Source organism: Sander lucioperca, chromosome 17 (assembly GCF_008315115.2).
Source record: "Sander lucioperca isolate FBNREF2018 chromosome 17, SLUC_FBN_1.2, whole genome shotgun sequence".
Classification (NCBI taxonomy): domain Eukaryota; kingdom Metazoa; phylum Chordata; class Actinopteri; order Perciformes; family Percidae; genus Sander; species Sander lucioperca.
Genome location: NC_050189.1, coordinates 10,808,607 through 10,829,833, shown reverse-complemented (window position 1 = coordinate 10,829,833; position 21,227 = coordinate 10,808,607). Strand labels below are relative to the sequence as shown.

The window sequence follows — 21,227 nt, the reverse complement described above, 5'->3', positions numbered from 1 at the left end:
TGTCGGTTATGTCATCTTTAGAGGCAGCAAATGTTCTGAAATGGCTTCCTGAAGCTATAATATCTGAGATTTGACAGTTGAAACCTGATAATACAACTTGCCATGTTGTTAGAAAATCAAATCCAGCAGACAATAATGAGCAAATGTGTGAACTGTAAAAAGGATATTGAAAAATCGGGTTCTTTTTCTGCCTTAAAAAGCTGCTGTTGGTCCAGTATCTGATTTATAATGTAAAATACTGACTGAACGAGCACCGTGCTTGTGTATTTATTACTAGCTATTCTTTCTTTCACTTTCCTTCCTCCATTAATTTTACACATTTTGCTCGCACCTTGAACGCTTTTGGATAAGTTTTCTTGTATGCACGAAAACGGACACAAACAACCATAATGCAACTTTCAAAAAAACAAATTGTAAAAAAAATAGTAGCGCACTTATTGTGCTCTTTAATGCCTTCAAGCAAGTCTCAAATGTCAGCAACTAGATTTCCATACTGTCATGAAATGATAACCAATGGAGTCATTTTTGAAAAACAGGATGCAGCTTTTAACGTAACATTATCTGTAACATCACTGCGGTTATAAAGTGGTCGTAGCGGGCAGTCGATACAAGAGAAGCAAAGTTTTATGGCGGCCATTTCACTAAAACATGCGTTTAAACCAGAATCAGGTGCTTCTACTTCAGATAGATCAGTTCACAGAAGTGAAGACCTTAGACCCATGTCTGACTCTACTGTCTGAACTGACGTATCTGAAGCGGCCGCCCAGATGTGTGCAGATGTGTAAGCGGTGCAGTGCTGTCCAAAGCGGGGTGGCACTCTCTGAGGTAGCCGAGAATGCTTCTCGCCAAAAAAAAACATGTAACGAGCCACAAAATAAACATAAACAATAGCACCATTGTCAGTGATAATCTAAAGAAGGGCAATCCCGCTGGAGCCCTTCTCTTTGCATTTCCTCCCTCCAACTCTTCCTTTTTGTTTTATTTTTTATTATTTTAATAAGCCATTCATTCCTAAAAGGGATCAAAAACTCAAAAAACTGAGTCGATTTGTTGTTCGACTCGATTTTGAAACTATCGGAAACGCAGGATAGGGGCTCATTTTCAGTCAGTGTTCTTTGCTAGATTTCTTTATAAAAATCATCTCATCCTCAATCATCAACACCTCTTTTTTATTTCTTGTGAGGTGTTGATATATCACCTCCGCTCCTCCTCCTCCTCCTGCTCCTCCTGCTCCTCCTCCTCCTCCTCCTACTACAAGATCTTGCTGCAGACTTGGCAGCGGCTGACTTTGGAGCGCTCCTGGCCTCCCTTCAGGGTCTCCTGTGCTGGCGAGTAAACAAACTCATGGCGGGGGTCCACGGTGGTGAGCCAGAAGCTGTACTTGTTGGCGAAGTAGTGGCAGGTGCCCTTGCCCCCGTTGCACTCGATGAACGGCGTCGCGCGGAAGTCCTCCAGGCAGGAGCCGGGAGACTGCAGGGACTGACCGCCGCCCTCGGCGCCGGCTGCTGTGTGCTGCACACGAGAGAAAAGTCAATTCTTTATTCATTCTACACTAACTGCTGCTGGAAAGTACAATGCATCACTTCCTGTCTGCTCTACAATTTTTTCAAACAAATGGGTGTAGTTGAAGGGTAACTTCTGTTTTTTTTCAACTTGGACCTGGATTTTCCTATGTTTTTGTGTGTAAGTGACTGATGGGAACAACAATCTTTGACATTGGTCCAGTATTAACCCTCCTGTTGTCCTCGGGTCAAATTTTACCCATTTTCAAAAGGTTTCTATATTTCAGAAATTTGGGTTTCTTTCAACCAAATTGTCAAAAAAACATTAAAAATAAAAATGTTAAAAGAAATTAGTGACAAAATGATGGAAAAAGCTTCAAAAATATTGGGAAAAAAATGCCCTTATTTGATGTACTTCCTGGTACCTAATCATGATGATCCACAGAAATTAATAATATAATTATTTTTTTTTTAAATAAATTAAAAAAGCGCAGAAATAAATTGCCACAAAATTTGAAAAACTGACAAAAAATGTCAGGAAAAAGCTTCAAAAACATCGGGAAAAGTGACAAAAACGTAAAAAAAAAAAATATGACGCAGAAAAACAAAAAGTTGCATGGTCGACAGGAAGACAACACAAGGGTTAATCGTGAACGCTGTAACCGGCAGCCACAGACCGGGCTGCAATGTAACTCTATGGGGCAAATGTGCATTGTCAAAAGCTGTTTTTGCCACTGACAGGCTCAGATTAATATTCTAAGTGTCTGACAACATAATGGAAAGGATCCCTACAGAGATATACCTTTAAAACATCTTAGAGACCTTTCTGTTTAACCAGAAACAGCTCTGAAGTCGCCAGCGCTAAACCCACCAAACTCCATTTAAAAAAACAATACTTTTTGCTTAATACTGGACCAATGTTCAAAAATTGTTGTTCCAATCAGTCACTTAGACACAAAAACATAGAACATAGGGTCTGTTGTGGTTGTGGATGTTTCTGTTGCCTGTTTGTATATTTCTGTTGCTGTTTCCTGTTTTGTATATTTATTCTGTATATTTCTGTTGTGTAGATGTATCCTGTTTTGTGTATTCTGGACTGTGTATATTTCGTTGTGTATATTTCTGTTCTCTGTTGTGTATATTTCGGTTTCCTTATTTCCCTGTTCATTGTGTGTTCCAGGTTTATCCTGTTTTTTGACTGTGTGGTGTTCCGTGCATTGGGTATATTTCTGTTTCCTGTTTTATTTTGACAGTCTGTTTTCTGTCTTGTCTTGTCTAGTTTTACTTCCTATGTTTTCCCACCTTGTCTGATTGTCCTGCCCCGCCCTGATGTGTTTCACCTGCTGTATCACCTGTCCCTCATTTGCTCATTACCTCATGTATTTAACCTCTGTGTTCCCTTTGTCTCTTGTCAGATCGTTTTGTGTCTGTTTGTGTCCTTGCCTGGTTAGTTTGTGTGTGTGTGTTTGTTTGCTTTCCCATGTCAGTTTGGTATTTCCCTGGTCTTTGTACTTCCCTCTGTTTTTGGATACCTTTCTTCGTTTGGAATTGGTTTTTGCCTGCTGCTTCTCCCAAGACTCCCTTTGTTCATTTTTGTGTTTCTATTAATAAATTCTCGAGTTCTACCCTTCTCCTGCCTGCCTGCCTCTCCCTGCATTTGGGTCCTTTAATCTCTGGAACTGTGACAGGGCCCCGGTTAAAAAAACTGACAAAACTACAGATTTAAATCCTAGTTTGAACTATTGAGTTGCAAGAAACGTCAAGTCAATTCTGATGCAAAACAGCGATATGGGGCACTTTTTTACTGTTTATCAGACCACAAATGAGACAAGATGTAGTGCACCCCGCAGCATCTCTGCCTCGCTGCCCGCTGCTAGGAGACTACTCCTCATCAGTTAGACATTTGTTTTAAACCCAGAATGTAATCATGGCACTTAAATGCACTAAATGTGTGTAGTTTTGACTGATCATATTATTTATTATTGCTCTTTAATTAAGCAAAAAGTATTTCTCATCCGATTCCTCGATTAACCGATAGAATAATCGGTAGAATACTCGACTACTAAAACAAGAAAAATTACAGTTTACGCGATCCAAATGACAAAAGAAATTATACATGGAATGTTAACATATAGGAAGAAAATCCTTTCTTATTTAACTTGTCCAACTAAAGTTTGTCTTATTCCAGAGATTGCAGAGGACACACACATTTAGGTTTCATTTTGTAGGCCTTATTATGAGAAGAGGGTGATTTAAAGTCTTTAGTTTACCATGAGGAAGGAGTATCCTATCCAGAGACTCCTCCAGCCTGGAGGACAGGTGGGGATGGTCATGTCCTGACTGTGGACCGCCACGGGCTGAGAGGGAGCCTCACACACAGAACACCTGGATGGTTCATACGAGAGGACAAAGAGTTGAGTTTAATATACGCACACGTTTGGTACATTTATTTATAATGCATGTGGTGTCAGGGTTTTTCCTGGCTCAGACTGGACCTTTTGGGGGGTGGGTGGGGGGCGGGGTAACTACGCACAAAAGTAAGCATGATTGGTCCACGTACAGTAGTAAAGGCAATGAGTCTGTGTTACCTTGTTTGACAGAAATCTATGCTTTTTAATATTTAGATAAATCACCAGGAGAGTCCGCTACAGCCTGACTCTGGATCAGTGGTGTAGTCTACGTGATACGCAGGTATACGCAGTATACCCACTAAGAAAGCTCCAGGATTTCCATATACCCACTTAAAAATGCCCAATGACACGCAACAACATACTTTATATTATATTTTTGATATATTTTGAATTGTCATCTGTTAATTTCTTCTTCACATACACTATATGAAGGTATTTCCACCGTAAATTGGTGCATAAAAGTGTATCCGAATACAGGAAATTAAGTCGTTGATGCTCAAAACTTCCCTGGGGTGTGACACACAGTCGTTAGACGCAAAAATTCCTCTATGCAGGAAAAACCCTGAGTTTGACTGTTAGAGTCCACTGAGCCAGAACAGTGTGCAGTACCTGCTGATGTAAGGTTGAATCTGCTCCTCGGCCACAGGCATCATGGGTATGGGTGCAGTGGTGGAGAGCCAGTAGGATTTGTCGTTGCGGCTTGCGTAGTAGCAGATCTCGTTGGGGGAGCAGTAGAGGAAGGGGATGGTGCTGAACCTGGGGAGGCACGACCCTGGCTGACCTGGAGACACAAAGAGAGAGACAGAGAGAGAGTGCTCACTTATGGTTCGGGATCTCCAGTTTCCAGTTTAAGGTTTTGGGTAGAAGTATGTTTCCTTGCATGGCAGCTGGATTCACGCGAAATCACACGAGACTCCAAGTTGTCCCAAATAAAAAGGTTGATGAAGGTGAAACCACTTCATAAGACTGTAACGATATGAATAAAAGGGTTTTCCATACCGAGGTCCTGGTTGTGAGCCTTCTCCTGTCCCTCCACGTACAGCAGACTGTACCCGTCCCACAGCTTGGCCATGCCCTGAGGACACATGGGAACCTGGGAGTTCTGGCTGTGCTTCACTAGAGTGTAGCCGATGCTAAAACTGCGGCCCACGCTCCCGGGAGAGCCGCGGCGACCAGCCTGACCAGGGGGACCTGAAGAAGAGGAGACAAGAAGAAATTTAAGCAGCTGTTACAATCACTTTTAGTGGCTTTGCCACGGGGGAGATCAATGGGTTAAAAGAGCGTTTAACTCTTTTATTGTTGTGTTTCTTTATGGTGATAAACAGCAATCAATGTCTCAGCTTCAATGGTCACAGAAATAAAATCAGTTGGATATATAATAATGTGAAGCTATAATTTATATATAAACTGGTTTTACTCCATCTGTAAAGTGTCCTGAGATAACTCTTGTTGTGATTTGACACTATAAATGAAATTGAATTGAATTTAGGAGACATAACAGTTGGAAATAAGCGTCATCTTTGACAGACTACTGACCTTGTTCTCCAGTGGGTCCAAGGAAACCGGGGGGTCCAGCGTCACCGACAGGTCCAGGAAAACCAGCAGACCCAGTCCTGCCAAGTTTACCAACGGGACCGGGACGACCCTTGGGACCTGCAGCAGGAGACCAGACAGACATTTATTTTCCCCTTTATCCATGTTTCAGTCTCTTTGCACTGGAACTGTAGCCTCGTGAGACCGTCCTGATCTCGCGAGCTCTAGTTTTCCACTCGCAGATCAGTCTGGCATCTTTAGACAGAGAAAATTTGAGAAACAAGAAGCGAATGTTCAGTCTAAACAACATGGCGGCTTCCACGGATGAGATGAGCTTAGCTACCGCGCAAGTTTTATCCGAATTAGAAAGTATTCCTTCATTGAAAGAAGAGCAAAAAAACGGCACTGGAGGCTTTTCGCGGAGGAAAAGATGTTTTTGCTCTTCTCCCGACTGGTTTCGGCAAGAGTTTGATATATCGTTGATCTGATTGGTTGATTTGGCCCGTCTACAGATGGTTTATCCAATCAGCTAAACAGTATTTTCGCCCCTTCCCAAAAGTTCTCCAACGGAAAGTTCCCAGATGGATATGCCGAGCAAATGCAAAGCAATCCATCTGGCGGAGTCAGGTTACTGGAACTGTACTGCAGTTACTGGTACTGTACTGCAGTGTAATTACAACCCCTATATACATATCATATATATTCATACTGGGGATCCATGAAATTACTGTGTATCATGATATTTGATTTTCTCCATATTGCCCAGCCCAAATAGGCTTTAACGTTGGAAAAGAGATCATTTTAAACAACGTCTTCACCATGGCAAAGATTGTTTATAAAAAAAAAAAAAAAATGGTTTTCACTGTTCACCTGGACGTCCGGGCATTCCTGGCTGACCGGATTCTCCGGGGACACCGGAGCCACCGCTTGCACCGGGAAAACCCACATCTCCGAAGCGATTCCCGATGTCTGGTGGGGATGGAGGCACCACCACTCCAGGGATACCCTTACGCCCACGTTGCCCTGGGGAGGAAGGGATGGAGAAAGAGAAAGAGAACGAGGGAGGACGGATGGGTGAAGGAAAAACACAGGATGAGCGGAGAAAAAAAAGGGAATAAAGGGCAAGAAAAGTTTTAGTAGGATAAAATAAATTAAACTCACATAAAAGTAACCTGCCTTCGTTTCCTGTACCATCAAAATCCACTGATGGATGTCTACCTGTGGAAAGACTAAACTCCTCCTACCTCGTACTCCCTTGGCTCCTTTGTTTCCATAGTAACCAGGGTCACCGGGGAAACCCTTGACACCAGGACCTCCGCTGTAGCCGCTCTCACCTCGGCCTCCTGAAAAGCAAAAACACGTTTTACTTTATCTTTTGCATTAACACACAAACTTTTTTTATTTATTTTATCACATTTTTAGTTTAAAGCCTGTTTGGAGCTCAGCTTCACCTTTGAAACCGGGGCTGCCGGGGAGTCCGGCGCCTCCAGGAATGCCGGATTCTCCTTTCCTGCCGGGGGAGCCAGGGAAGCCCGGGAGCCCAGAGTCACCTCTATCTCCCTGGGCTGTGCCTGGACCAGGAGGCCCGGGAGGACCTGGAGGACCTCGTAAACCTGGAGGAGGAGAGGAGAGGGTTAGGAGAGGAGAGGGTTAGGAGGAGAGGAGAGGGTTAGGAGGAGAGGAGAGGGTTAGGAGGAGAGGAGAGGGATAGGAGGAGAGGAGAGGGTTAGGAGGAGAGGAGAGGGTTAGGAGGAGAGGAGAGGGTTAAGAGGAGGGATGAGATGAGATAAGAGGAAAGGAAACAAAACAGGTAAAGGGGGAATTGGGTTGAAATAAAGGAAGGAAATCAGAGGAAGGGATGAGGAAATGTATTTACCATACTCTCCATCCAGTCCAGGGAGGCCGGGGTCTCCCAAAGGTCCGGGGACATCCGACCCCACAGTCGGACCAGGAGGTCCGGGCAGACCAGGGAACCCTACAAGTCCAGGACCCCCTGACACACAAAAACAAAACCAGAAGTCAGTATTTTCCATATTATATTAAGTCATTTACACTCAATTAGCATTGTAAGACTACCTCACCTGTATTTCCTCTCTCTCCCTTCGGCCCTGGGAAGCCTGGAGCTCCGGGGTACGAGACTCCTCTCTCTCCCTTCACCCCTGGAACACCAGGGGCTCCTGGGCGACCGCCTGCACTCCCACCTGCACACAAACACGACAAAACATTCACCAGCTCATCGTCAACATCTGCAAACTGTCGTGATTAATTACGAATATTTACTTGGAATTTTTGCGCAGAATTTTGTCAGCTCCTCACAGGACTTTTATGTATTCTTTTACAGTTTATTTATTGTCTCATTTAAAACAGGAAATGTCCTCTTTGAATTGATGTAGATGTGTAGTCCTTTTAACCATTTACCACCTGCAGGACCCTGGCCAGAAATATGAAGACTTGGATTCATATAAACACATTACATATGTATCAATAGATCAGACTCACTGTGGCCAAATTCAAAAATAACTCCCTGTCCACACCAGGTACAACACATGGCAGAGGCCGGGTTAGCTCAGTTGGTAGAGCAGGCGCACATATATAGAGGTTTGCTCCTCGACGCAGCAGCCACGGGTTCGACTCCAACCTGCATGCCATTCCCCCTCTCTCTCCCCTTTCATGTCTTCAGCTGTCCTGTGGAAATAAAGGCCTACAAATGCCCCCTAAATATATGATATAAAGATTTTGTCTCAAAGAGGGGTGAGTGGTAAATGGTTTTGTATATCTGATCTCGAAATTATTCAAAAGGGCAAATTTAAGATGAGAAATTTGACCTGTCGAGGACGCAAAATAACAAGGATCAGAAGTGATTTAAAAGGAATAGAATAGATGAAACTTTTATTTGTTTATGTGAGTTTTGCTTCATGCTTCTTGTGGACTGTGCAGACAAAGAGTGCTGTTGCTGCAAACGCAGTATTGTTTAATAAGCCAAATAGTGCTTGAGAAAGTAAATGCTGGACATCCTGGTCACCATAGAAACTAACATGACTAGGTGAACATGACGCTGTAAACACTGTATGCCCACGACTGTGTTTGAGATGGACCGACTCTCTTCAGACTCCTTTTAAGAGTCCTTCAGAGTTTCACGTGAACCGCTAGAGTCTAGGCCCTGGAGCAGAAGAAGCATGACTCTGTGTGTGTGTAATGAGGTCCTTGCCTGGGGTTCCAGGGATGCCTTTAGGTCCAGGAAGGCCATTAAGTCCATCCAAACCAGGGGATCCAGGCAAACCTGCAAAAACACAACGGAGTGAGTGTTTGTCTGCAGCCTGTGCTCATAATCTTCCCTGTTGTAGTTACCTCGTCTTGTTTGGAAACGGGATTAAACGTGCATGGTGCGTGATGTCTCTCACCTTTGGCTCCGGGACCTCCAGGACCTCCAGGGAAACCAGGAGGCCCATCTGCTCCTCTCCTTCCTGGGTAGTTGGACAGGCCCTTGGGCCCGGGGAAACCAGGGGAGCCTGCAGAGGGGAAGACGACCCAAATGGGTTAGTATCTGATTGTGGCTTCCCTCTGACTCTCTCTGGTGTCTCGAATGAAATCTCTCTAATTAATCGGGAAACCTCTGTATGTGTGTGTGTGTGTGTGTGTGTCTGTCTTTGAAATGTGTGCAATAACCCACATTGCATATCACACTGTATATAAAACATATCTATTTATTTAATGTTGTTATATTTATTTTACGTACATGTTGGCACTGGAAAAGGAGTTGCTTTTAATGTCATTGTACATGTGTATAGTGACAATAAAAGGCATTCTATTCTATTCATGAACCGTTCATCCAAACTTCTTCACACTTGGTTTCCTGGGTACCCAATAAACTTGGGGTTTGGGATTTGGAGCTGTTTGGACAGCGTTGGATATTGTTCATTAAAAACTGCGAATAAAACTAAACAACCGAACAATCAAGGTTGACCACAAAAAATTGACGAAAAACCTGCAGCACAAAAGACGTCATACGCAGACGCCACGTTCTCTGTCAGGTAAATGTAGTAGTACAATGTCTTCCTCTGAAGTGGAAGTACACTGTAAGTGTGTACTCTGTAAGGGATTTTGGGGGACAATTTGGTTCTGAAACCGCAGGCCAAGCAGTACTAGTATGGCAGACTGGTCATGTGTTTGTCCTAGTAGCGGTCTCTCTCACCCATTAATCCAGGCCGTCCTCCCTCACCAGGAGCTCCCTTCACTCCAGGGAAACCTGGACTTCCTGGAAAGCCGATGTCACCGGGGGCGCCGTCATAGCCACGGCCACCTGAAGAGAGACAATCAATCTGGTAGGTGAGACATCCTGGATCAGATGTTTTAAACATTTAAGGAGGTTTTTTTTAATGTGAAGACAAAAGGTAGAGGGGTTGTTAGAAGTTATTCTCATCAGTAGGATCTGAAATTGGCACGGCGGCCTAATGGTTAGCATTGTGTCCTCACGGTAAGAAGGTACTGGGTTTGAACCCTGGTCATTTGCATGTGCTTCGGTTTTAACTATTCTCAAGTTAAAAGCAGTTTAAAGGAACTACTGTTATATTTAGGTAAGGTGTGGGTCTTTTGTTTTTTACCGAAACCAAACATGAGTGAGTCTTACCTGGGAAGCCTGAATCTCCTGGCTGGCCTTTAGCTCCTGGAGCTCCAGGATAACCATAACTTTCTCCAGGTGCACCTGAGGAACAGAAAACACGCCAGTCAAAGGATGGATTTATGTGTTAAACTATTCATAAATAGGCCTGATATTTACACTCACCTTTGCCACCAGGCCGACCAAATTCTCCAGGGTTGCCGGGTAAACCAGGTACACCATCATCACCCTGAAAGACGGCGTCAGAACTTGAGTCTCCCTAGCTGATCTTGTTGCATGTTTGCGTATGTAAGTGTGTGTGTGTGTGTGTGTGTGTGTGTGTGTGTCTGTCTGTCTGTCTGTCTGTCTGTTTTCTTACCCTTGGTCCAGACATGCCGGGGAATCCCATGATTCCAGCTTCTCCCTTTGCTCCGGGGAAGCCTGGCGCTCCTGGTCGCCCGGGGAACCCAGGATCTCCCGGCTGTCCTTTGCTCTGCTCAGCGTAACCAGGAAGTCCAGGCAGACCCGGACGACCAGGCTGACCTGGCAGACCCTTGTCACCTGAAACCAGACGCAGAGTCGGGGTTACAGGTGCAACACGGAGGACAAATCCTAATCAGCTGATCAGAAAATGACAGATTGGAACCAACTAAGCATCTAATTATACTTACTCAGTACTAGGGCTGAACGATGTGAGTAAAATATCTAATTGTGATTATTTTGACTGATATTGCAATTGAGATATGATGCAAAATATTTGAGTGAATGATCATTTTGGTGATTTTTGCGAGGATCTGTACCTAAAGAAGATTTTTTCTTTAGTCTGTATGATACAATTTCTAGGCCGGGACGTCTCTGCATGGACTCTGCACTGAATGATTTGACATATATTTTGCCTTTAACAAATATTGCGCCCACGTACGATTTGGATATTGCACTAGTCCATATGAAATTGCGATTAATTGTGCAGCCCTACTCAGGACTGCACTCAGGTACTGTTTCATGGTACTTCATTTATCTGACAGGTATAGTTAGTTGTTGAGAGTGAGATTTGTCATGTGAATAACAGAATAACTTCATAAAATAATGTGTGTTAAGTTGTTAAAACCATTAAAATGGTTATATAAAGTTATAATAATCCAGGGACATGCATGACAAATAAACTGAATGATGAGTGCTTTTATTTTTTCATGCAAGTTCATTTTGCATAGTATTTCATACTAATAATTCATTTTTACTTGAGTAAAACGCAGGATTTTTTTTTTTTTACTCGAAATGGAATTTTTCTCATTTTGGAACTGATATTCTTTCTTAAGCAAAAGATCGCAATACTTCTCTCCACACAGGTTCCAGTAGCGAAACATGGGGTCTGGCATTGGGCCTTCAAAGTCGCAAAGTCATCATTTTTTGGGGTATTTTAAAATAAGATGTGAGCAGCTATAACACGCTGCACAACAAGTTCTAACACACACACACATACACACACACACACACGCACAAGCAAGCGCGCACACACACACACACACACACACACACACACACACACACACACACACACACACACACACACACACACACACACACACACACACACTTGTGATCGGCTGATTGACCAGGTTCCGGTTAGGAAGTCCATACCAATGAGTGACTGAGCTGTAATACTTTTTCTGCCTAGAGACAACAACAACTAAATATAACAATATTTATAAAAAATATATAATAACTCTATCTTTAAGGTTTTAGGACACTAACGCCGTCATTTTGGAAGCAAATTTGATAGAAAATCAAGCTAAAATTAGAAATAAAATAGAGCATTATCATTAATTGAGAATGTTTAATATGACTTTAAAAATGCTGATATGTTCTCTGAAGTCCTAGAAGTCCCTAAGGGTTCCCCTCTGGCGGGTTCATAGTAAAACTGCTGATCTATAATAAAACTCTTGGATCTTGTGCAGTCTTATTATACAAAGATGCAACATTTGGCAGAATAAATCAACTTCTTGGTGATTTAAATTAGCAGAAAGCTAAGAAATGTGATTAATATTATGCAAACAGGTTTATCTGTGAATGTTTCAAGAAAAAAGAGAATTATATAAGAATGACATAGAGAGTACATGTATTTATATACCTTAGACTGTGATTATGAGTAATTTTAGTTTTTTGTTGGGCTGCCTTGAACACAATATAACGTTTTACTTATACAGCAGGGCAGGGAAGTAGTGTTACCTCTGGGTCCGGGGAAGCCAGGAAGACCATTTGCTCCGGGAATTCCTGGTTCTCCTTTTTCAACCTTTACTGGAACAAAAGCACCGGGCAAGCCAGGGAGACCGGGGTATCCTCTGTCACCTAGAGGAGGAAAAACACATACAGTAAAAGTCAGCGCGACTCGTCTGTTCTGACACTGCCATCCTGTGATCGCTGCCCAGGTGTCATCATCCTGAGGCCTGTCCTACGAATCAAGATCAACATGCCCTGGATTGATTTCAGTTACCCGGCTTCACCTAACCTAACAACCGCGGTCCTGCATAAGCTGTGTCACCACGGTGGTTAACAACTAGTTCAATCAACCTAGGGTTTCCCAATCCAGAGACGCGCGCGTTCACATAAAAGAGGCGGTGCTTGCACAGCACAAACATCTACCAGAGCCGCATATTTTACCTAAGAAGAGCAAACTATAATTCTACATAAATATGAACAACACAGACACGGTTTTGCAGGCAAAACGCAATACAGTCGCTGCTTCCTAAAACAGGAGGAAAGCTGGCAAAAAAATAAATGTTGTGCACTCATAAAAGTTAAAACATTGTGTTGCTTTGCTATTCCCTGGTCCCTTTTACAAAATATACAGTATATTTATTTGAAGGTAGGCAGTGTTTCTTTTATAGAATTGGCTTATTTTAATTTATAATGGGAAATGAATGTGTGTAAACTAAACAAATACGAACTGTATCTATCAGATTGAATCGTATCAAATGGCACCAAATGGTTTCAACATCAAATCGAATGGCACTGAATTGTTTCATATTAAAATGTATCGTCCCTGAACCGTATCGTAGCCCATGTATCTAGATACGTATCGGATCGTCCTATAAGGGAGAGATGTACACCCCTAAGTTTAATGTATTTGGCCATTCCTCAAGTGGAGAGGATTTGTCTGACGGATGCGCTGAATTAGAGACGGTAAAAGTGATATCATTGGTCTTAAAAAGTGTGTGGGTCTTGTCCCATCCACATACAATTGTTCCGACGTCCATGGGTTTGACGTCGAAATATTGCCATTATCACAATATTATTGTTCTATCATAATAAAATGATCCCGGTATTATCGTGAACGATGTGATGTGGCACACCCGTATTCTGGATACTCTACCTTTCAGTCCGGGGAATCCGGGACCGCCGGGGCGTCCGTCTCTTCCTGGCCCTCCAGCCAGTCCTTTGCCTCCAGGAAACCCTGGGCTTCCAGGACGACCTGGTACTCCAGGGAAACCCACCAGTCCGGGCAAACCTCTCTCACCTGTGGAAAGACACAAAATGTTCTTGTCGCTGTAAGGAGATTTGTCCTTTTTAAGGAGTCTCTTGCCCTCTGGTTGTCGTTTCAGAATGCCCAAAACAAGAACAAGGCGTGCCAGGGCTTCTCTTATCCCTGCGGCCATTCAGAAGCTTAATTTACTCCTTTAACTTACATGCTTTTCTGTGTATTCTTGCTAAATAGCTTGGATTAGCCTGGAAACTAAGGATTTATTTATTCCATTCATTCTTACTTGTCTCGGTACACAGTGGTGGAAGAAATACTCAGATCCTTTACTTACGTAAAAGTACTAATACCGCATTGTAAAAATACTCTGTTACAAGTAAAAGTCCTGCATTGAAAATGTTACTTACTGTAAGTAAAAGTATGTAAGTGTCATCAGGAAAATGTACTTGAAGGATTAAAAGTAAAAGTATGTGATTCAGAAAAATCCTCCCATTTTAGAAAGTGTAAAGGATCCAAACAGTTGTGTGTTTAACGGTCTAATCATTACAGCTGGACTTGTAGGCCGTTATATTGTTGGCTAGTTAAATACAACATATTTTATAGTTTTGTGTGCAAACTCTTAATGTGTAAAGTAACTAGTAACTAAAGTTGTCAGATGAATGTAGTGGAGTAAAAAGTACAATATTTCTCTCTGAAATGTAGCGGAGTAGAAGTAGAAAGTGGCATGAAAAGAAAAGACTCAAGTAAAGTACAAGTACCTCAACATTTGTACTTAAGTACAATATTTGAGTAAATGTACTTAGTTACGTTCCCTCATTGCCTGTACAGCACTTGACTTGACTTAACACATATTTATTAATTGTGCTGTTTCTAATGTTTTTATTCTCCGGTAGCTGTTGGCTGTTCATTTGTGTTGTGGATTTTTTCTGTATTTGTTGCTTGATGATAATGGGTTATGTTTGTTGAACATGTTATGATTTTGATGCCTGCTGCAGATCACATTTCCTCCAGGGTAATAAAGTGAAAGTTGAAGTTGAAGAGATGTAAGAAGTAAGAGCATCAACGGTAGCTCTCGCTCACCCTTCCTTCCTGGTATTCCTGGGATTCCCTCTCTAGTTCCCGGTCCTGGCGGTCCCGGGGGTCCCCTGGGCCCTGGTGATCCAATGGTGCCGGGCAGTCCTGGGGTTCCCTTCATTCCGGCCGGCCCTGGGAACCCTGGGTCTCCTCTATCTCCCTTACGACCGGGGTAACCTGGGGGTGGACGGAGGATGACGACGGGACGGATGGCGAGATGGGCAAAAGAAGGACAGAGAGGGATTTTATCAGACACTGGTCAGAATCTACATTACAAATGGAAATCTAAAAAAAACTGTATTAATGTATAAATATATTAATATGAATCTAAATTTCACTAATTCAGACACAAAAGCGTATAACGTAAGTGTTGGAAAAAACTCTCTAAAAGCCAACAAATAGACTGAGCAACAAATATAAACTTACCTTTCTTTTTATAATAAATTGACTTACCTTTCAACACAATAGCTAAGTTTATTAATACATATAGTAATTTAATTATATATTTTTCTGAATACACACACTGACACACACACGCACACACGTACGACACACACAGACACACTTTGCCAAAAAAAAGTAGACAACAATGCAAGCGCACATGTTCCATTACATTCTTTAATTGCCTTGGTTAGACTGCAATTGCACTTTGATTGGGGATTTTATTGAACAGATACACGGCTTGTAGTGGCTAATTTCGGATACATATGCAGGGGTTTAAAATGTTTAAACATTTGCTTGATCAAATCTGTAATTATAAACTGTATATACTGTATTAGAAACTCAAGTGCAATTCCAGACTGAATTAGCGAGCTTCAACCGCCTAAAGTTTGTCCTACAGGATAGCAGACTACTTCTACTACGACTACTGTTTACATTCTTAAAAAGAGAGACACATTTTCAACACATCCGTGCAGCGACATTGATGCTGCCACGTTTGTCTAACAAGGCAGAGATGAGTTGAGAATGGAAAGTCCTTTTTTTAAGAGTGCAGCGACATTGTTAAACAGCATTGGCACCAAAACCTTTCACTCAAGCCTTTTGCAATTAATGCGATGAGAACACATCTAGTACAGATTACACTTCAAGGTGTACTTGAACTACGTACTAGGGTTAGTACTGGCTGCAAAAATGAAAACCAAACATCAGCAGACACATTTCTTCAGATTTCTTTCTGTTTTTGAATCTCTCACAGCTAAAACGTCCATCTTAAGCCATTGTTAGGACCATTAATTGAGTTGTAAAATTGTGTTTTTGTTTAATCAACTGTCCTTCAGTCAGGTGTGATGCATTCATTTCCATCAAGTGTCATTTAAGCATGTAAATATATATTTTTATAAACTGGTTTTGGGCGAACATGCATTGCAATTGCAGGAGAGACAATCCACAAGTACTTAAAACCACAACTTATGCAGATTCCTTTGGGAATAACAGCTTATCCTACCAACAGTCAAATTTATTAAACAGACTACACAACAGGGTTTACGTACGCAAGTAACGGGCTAAAATACAATACAAACTTTCCAGGACAACATAAATTAGATTATTTCCAGGATATCTGTAGCCTGGTCCATACCAGACTCTGGTACATTTCATTTGTACAGAGAGTCTGGCCACTCTCCATTGACAAGTGTTAACTTCCTTGAAGGCTCTGTTGAAGTTTAAAACTTATTGGATCTGCCCAAAGCCACTCTGGATCTGCCATAACCAATCGCTAACGTTTGGTTGTGACGTCGGCTTAGCATCGCTAGCGTTCGCCTTAGCCAACTCCTTCACCACTAACGGAGCAAGCTGGAAAAAGCTAACTTTTCCCGAACCCCGTGGGGAGGAGGGCCACAACATCATGGCCACCAACACAACTCAGCAAAGATTGTTCTTGCTCGGGCCTTAACTTCTGGATATCCGGCAGCTTTGCCACAACGGACCGAATGGCTTCGCTTGCATGTTTCTCTGCCGCCATAACGAACTACAACTCAAACTACAACTTCAACGTCATCGTTCTCAGCCACTCTGTTCGCTGATTGGACCAGTAAAGATTTGGCCGGAGAAAACCCACAAATATACCGCAAACCCAGACGACGTACTGAAGGAAAATGAAAATTGAGTGGAAGTACGTAGGAGGGCGAAGCCAGGCTACGATATCTGGTCATTTAAATCAATTTCCAGGTGTTTCCACGACTGAAAAACTAATCTCTAAATCTCCAGGTTTTTTTCAAGACCCGTGGGAACCCTGTTAATGTGACTTCAGCGGTTTGCTGCAATTAAAACATTGCTGTTGGTCAGAACGAATCTCCGTTTTCCACAAGTGCATGAACTAACCACCAAGAAGCAAGTCAACAACAAACTTTCAATTTCAATTCTGATGCAAGCAGGAAGAAGTCTTCAAAAAGATGGAAATTTGAATATATGGTTGAGTCCGAAATCGCTACCTCTGCACTACATACTTAAAGCTATAGTGCGTAGTTTCTGTCGCCCCCATGAGGAATTCTAAGTAATGACAACAACATTGTCGGCGCATCCACATGATACAAGCCTTCCGTGATCACACACCACCCCCCCAAACCCTCCTCCACACAGTTGCTAGTAGCCACGGAGGACACAGAGGATTAAAAAAACATGACGGACTCTTCAGAAGAGATAATTATCTTCACTACGACACAATCTTCTGAACATAGTCATACTGAGAAATACAGAGAGAGTTGTGTGGAGCTGATAGTCTTAATTAGCTTTGTAGCAACTCATTTGGCCACGGCTTGAATGTTACGGACGTTCATTAACATCAAAAGGTTACGCACTAAAGCTTTATCATGTATACTATCCTTTAACATACTTTTGTGTAAATAAACAGTAGTATCTTTTCAGCGTACTAAACTGTCATTTTCAACGTCACATCCTGAGAGCCTCCTTGCCGTTGAAGACGCGTAACCATGGCGACCCCTGTTGGCATTGCCAGATAATGCTTAAATTACTGAAAGAGGTGAATAACTAGACCAACAGTCCTTTAAATATGTAGAAATGTAAATTATATATATATATATATATATATATATATATATATATATATTATAATAATTATTGACATTACAGAGCTCCTCGGTTTCTGTCCCTTTGTCTGTTATGAACGTTGTCATTACTGCCGCATTGCATTGTGGGATATTTATGCCGGCGTAGTCCAGTAATTGCATACTGTAATATTTTACTGGAAATAGTATGCAATGGCGTACTACTGGTTGCATACTAAGGTCTCGGACGTACTAAAAAATGACTGTTTCAGCTACTAAATAGCATGTGAGTGTGGAATTTCGGATGCAGCCAATATTTCCACAACATCTGCTGAGGAAGATTGTGTGATATGATCAAATAAGTGAGTTGTTAAAGATCAAAATAGTCTCTGCTCACAAATGCATGAGGGTGTCACTCTGAAGTGCATGGTCCCTGAAGGAACGTAACTCTGCTGGCTTCCAGATAATAATTTGATCATTCACTTGGTTCGAGAACAAACAAAATTACATTTTTTTTTTTTTTTTTTACTTTGGTACATTTCCTTCATTTGTTTTGAGAAGATGGACATTTTTTGCCGTACAGATGGGAAATGGAGAGTGGGCAGACACTTTGAGGAACATTGCGGTTAAAGCGTTTGGTTTAATGCATGAATAGCAGGAGGATGGAGGGATGGAGGCAAAGGATGGATGGATAGATGGATGGATGGATGGATGGATGGATGGATGGGAGAGAGTGTCTCACCTTGGCAGCCTATAGCGAATGACCCAACATCAAGAAAAGGATGGATTGGTTGGGAGGATGGAGATAATGGTGGTGGTGGTGTGTAGGAAAGAGGGAGTAAAAAAGGAGGAAGAAACACAGGACAAAGAGAAGAACACAACAGGAGAAGAAAAAAAGACTTTTGGGTGATGCAGAGTTTGAATAAACAACAGGAACAAAACAGGCAACCGTGGTGTCTGATTTTGAAAACGAAGGATTGTGAAAGAAATACAGTGAAAACTGGGGAGGAATGAACCAACTCCGGGAAAGGTGGATGGATGAGGAGTGAAAGACAACAGCAAAGATCAAACCAAATAATATATTTTTTTGTCTTTTACTTTAAAATCAAGCAAATACAAACAACTCAATTCAGACGTGCACCGTCTAAAAATGTCAAAATTCCCTACAAAATGAAACAGAAGTCGGGTAATAAAAGGTGAAGCGCGGAAAGGGTTGAATCGTTTCCCTCACCTGGTGATCCGCTTAGTCCGCTACTGCCAGGAGGTCCACGCCGACCTGGAATGCCAAAATCCGGATCGCCTGGAAGTCCGGGAAGGCCGGTAACACCAGGAGCACCGTCAACTCCGCGCTCCCCCTTCAGCCCAGGAACACCGAAACGTCCATCACCACCTGACAGAGGAAGAAAGAAAATGACAGATGTTACTGCTGCTGTTTCTACTCTGTCCTGCTGCTACCAGAACCACCACAACAAGCACCAACACAGCTCCTAATGAAGCTACTTACGCTCATTTATTAGGCACACCTAGTCTCGCTTCGCCAGACCTTCCTCCACAGCGCTGCGGAGGAGGGTCTGGCTAGTCCCCACAGCATTCCGGGATGGGAGAAAAACATGCTCTGGTTTATTGACATTTCTTTAAACCAATCACAATCGTCTTGGGCGTCTATATCCACGACCTTCAACTTCCGCGATTGCTCCGTTGCCGCCTGGAAATTCGGCAACAGACTCAGACTCACCAGGTAATCCAGGTTGTCCTGGTGTCCCGGGCTGGCCCTTGTCTCCAGGAATACCTGGTGCCCCGTCCCGTCCTGGGCCACCTGGTGTGGCTCCCAGTACCTCTCCAGGCTGGCCCTTGGCTCCAGGACGCCCAGGGGCGCCATTCTTCCCCCTTTCTCCGTCTAAACTCTGTCCGGGAGCACCTGGAACTCCAGGATCACCTCTGGGTCCCGGGAAACCTGTATGGAGGCAGAGAGGAGAGTAGAGGTTTATTTTTGATTTAGTCAATTTAGTGAACGTAAAAATACAAAAATACAAGTTAAACTTATAAGCAATAAAAAAGACAAAAACAAACGAGATAAGCAACAAATGAGCACAAACAACAGTTGAACAAATCAACTCTTTTAGACAAATAGAAAATAATCTTATTAATTATCTTAATCTTTATCTGGACAGATAAACCAAAAAAACACATAAAGCAGTCCACAAACAAGAAATCACTGGTCCAGCCCTAAGCCATTGTATATTTAGTTAGTATAAGAGTTTTTTTAAGTTTGGATATATTGTTAAAACATTTTTTTGCTCATTTAGGTGATTAAGGAAGGCTGGCTTGGAATGAAGTCAGAATCACTTAAACAGTACAAAGAAGATTTACATTTCCAGTTTTAAAAAAACGCAAGTCGGTATGAAAACATAAAATCACCTGCTTTCAGTTCACAGCTTCAATCTACAGACACTTGACTCTTCATCACAGTGTCGGGCCTGATTCTACTCTGGAGAACAAATAGAGCAGTGACCGACCACGCAGGTTTACCTTGTGGTCCAGGTTGGCCTCCAAAACCGGAGTCTCCTCTCTCTCCTTTGGCACCATCAAACCCGGGACGTCCAAGGCCTCCTGGGTTACCGGGTTGACCTTTAGGACCTTTAGGTGCAGACAGGTATCGCCTCAATTATGTGTACAATTTATTTTGTTATAAAGGCATTTTTTTGATGAATATTGTTTTTTATAGACTCCTAGACTAAAAAATGTTGGATGACCCTCCCCTCAACAAAGAATAAAAAGACATGACCCTCCCCTATTTTCCATTCCATGGTCCATTCCATAAATACTGAACAGTCCCTAAGCTATCGTTACCTTGTTTTCTTTAGCTGCATGCTACCTGCCGGTAAGCTACACTGTGCCTGTTGTTGTTTTCTTCCGATGTGCGCAAGTTGCCAAAGAGAGAAAACTACTGGGGGAATCACGGATCCTGCTTTTGATTTCGAAAGTGGATTATGTTATTATTTGATTTTCGACTTAAAATCTAAATCGTGACAACCCCAGTTATATGATTCTGTGTTTGCTTTGTGCATGAGGAGTGATAGCCTGAACAGACATCTATAGAAAATAAAATGGTATCATTACAAAGTAATAAATCAAAGCTTTGCATGTTATTGTACAGTTACAATATGTTTCCAGTGACATACACCGAAATGAATCCATTCTTAAGCATTGTCTTGTCATTTATTTAAACTTTTTAACATATTAAATCCTTCCCTTTGCCAACTAAACACAACCCCTTACAATAAAGAACATAAAAAAACTAATTGAATCCTACCTGGTCGTCCAGGTATACCGGGGACACCGGGGTTTCCTTCCTCCCCAGGTATGGTGCAAGGTAGAGATTGGCCTGGTAGCAGTCACACAAAGGTTAGCAATCACACAATAGAAACATTGGCTATTTATTCCTTCCATATAAAAGATAGTTACACTCTTCTCTTACTAAATCCTACCACACGTGGCCCAAATAATATTTACAAACATTTTCGTGGGTCCATTTATCTGACCTAAAAGATGAGGTCCAGTTAGGACAAAGCTTACCCATCACAGAGATGTGTTTAAGAAACATCTACAGTAAGCCAGCGCTCCATTATTCTA

At 42.3% G+C, this 21,227-nt stretch overlaps 1 protein-coding gene across 1 annotated transcript in view; it reads right to left on the bottom strand.

Moving 5' to 3' along the window:
* The window catches only part of col4a6 (collagen, type IV, alpha 6), a 165,369-nt gene continuing 144,142 nt past the window's right edge, over nucleotides 1-21,227 (bottom strand). Inside the window, exons 27-50 of the mRNA XM_035993640.1 lie at nucleotides 20,908-20,979; nucleotides 20,124-20,231; nucleotides 19,330-19,548; nucleotides 18,826-18,984; nucleotides 18,337-18,345; nucleotides 14,599-14,769; nucleotides 13,414-13,557; nucleotides 12,270-12,389; nucleotides 10,423-10,604; nucleotides 10,230-10,293; nucleotides 10,074-10,148; nucleotides 9,639-9,746; nucleotides 8,848-8,955; nucleotides 8,655-8,726; nucleotides 7,528-7,647; nucleotides 7,323-7,439; nucleotides 6,898-7,059; nucleotides 6,691-6,789; nucleotides 6,317-6,469; nucleotides 5,450-5,566; nucleotides 4,913-5,104; nucleotides 4,523-4,694; nucleotides 3,773-3,887; nucleotides 1-1,512 (exon numbers count right to left, since the gene is read on the bottom strand). Of these exons, the coding sequence (XP_035849533.1) occupies nucleotides 1,252-1,512; nucleotides 3,773-3,887; nucleotides 4,523-4,694; nucleotides 4,913-5,104; nucleotides 5,450-5,566; nucleotides 6,317-6,469; nucleotides 6,691-6,789; nucleotides 6,898-7,059; nucleotides 7,323-7,439; nucleotides 7,528-7,647; nucleotides 8,655-8,726; nucleotides 8,848-8,955; nucleotides 9,639-9,746; nucleotides 10,074-10,148; nucleotides 10,230-10,293; nucleotides 10,423-10,604; nucleotides 12,270-12,389; nucleotides 13,414-13,557; nucleotides 14,599-14,769; nucleotides 18,337-18,345; nucleotides 18,826-18,984; nucleotides 19,330-19,548; nucleotides 20,124-20,231; nucleotides 20,908-20,979 (3,119 nt within the window). The 3' untranslated portion in view covers nucleotides 1-1,251. The remainder of the gene's footprint in view (nucleotides 1,513-3,772; nucleotides 3,888-4,522; nucleotides 4,695-4,912; nucleotides 5,105-5,449; nucleotides 5,567-6,316; nucleotides 6,470-6,690; nucleotides 6,790-6,897; nucleotides 7,060-7,322; nucleotides 7,440-7,527; nucleotides 7,648-8,654; nucleotides 8,727-8,847; nucleotides 8,956-9,638; nucleotides 9,747-10,073; nucleotides 10,149-10,229; nucleotides 10,294-10,422; nucleotides 10,605-12,269; nucleotides 12,390-13,413; nucleotides 13,558-14,598; nucleotides 14,770-18,336; nucleotides 18,346-18,825; nucleotides 18,985-19,329; nucleotides 19,549-20,123; nucleotides 20,232-20,907; nucleotides 20,980-21,227) is intronic.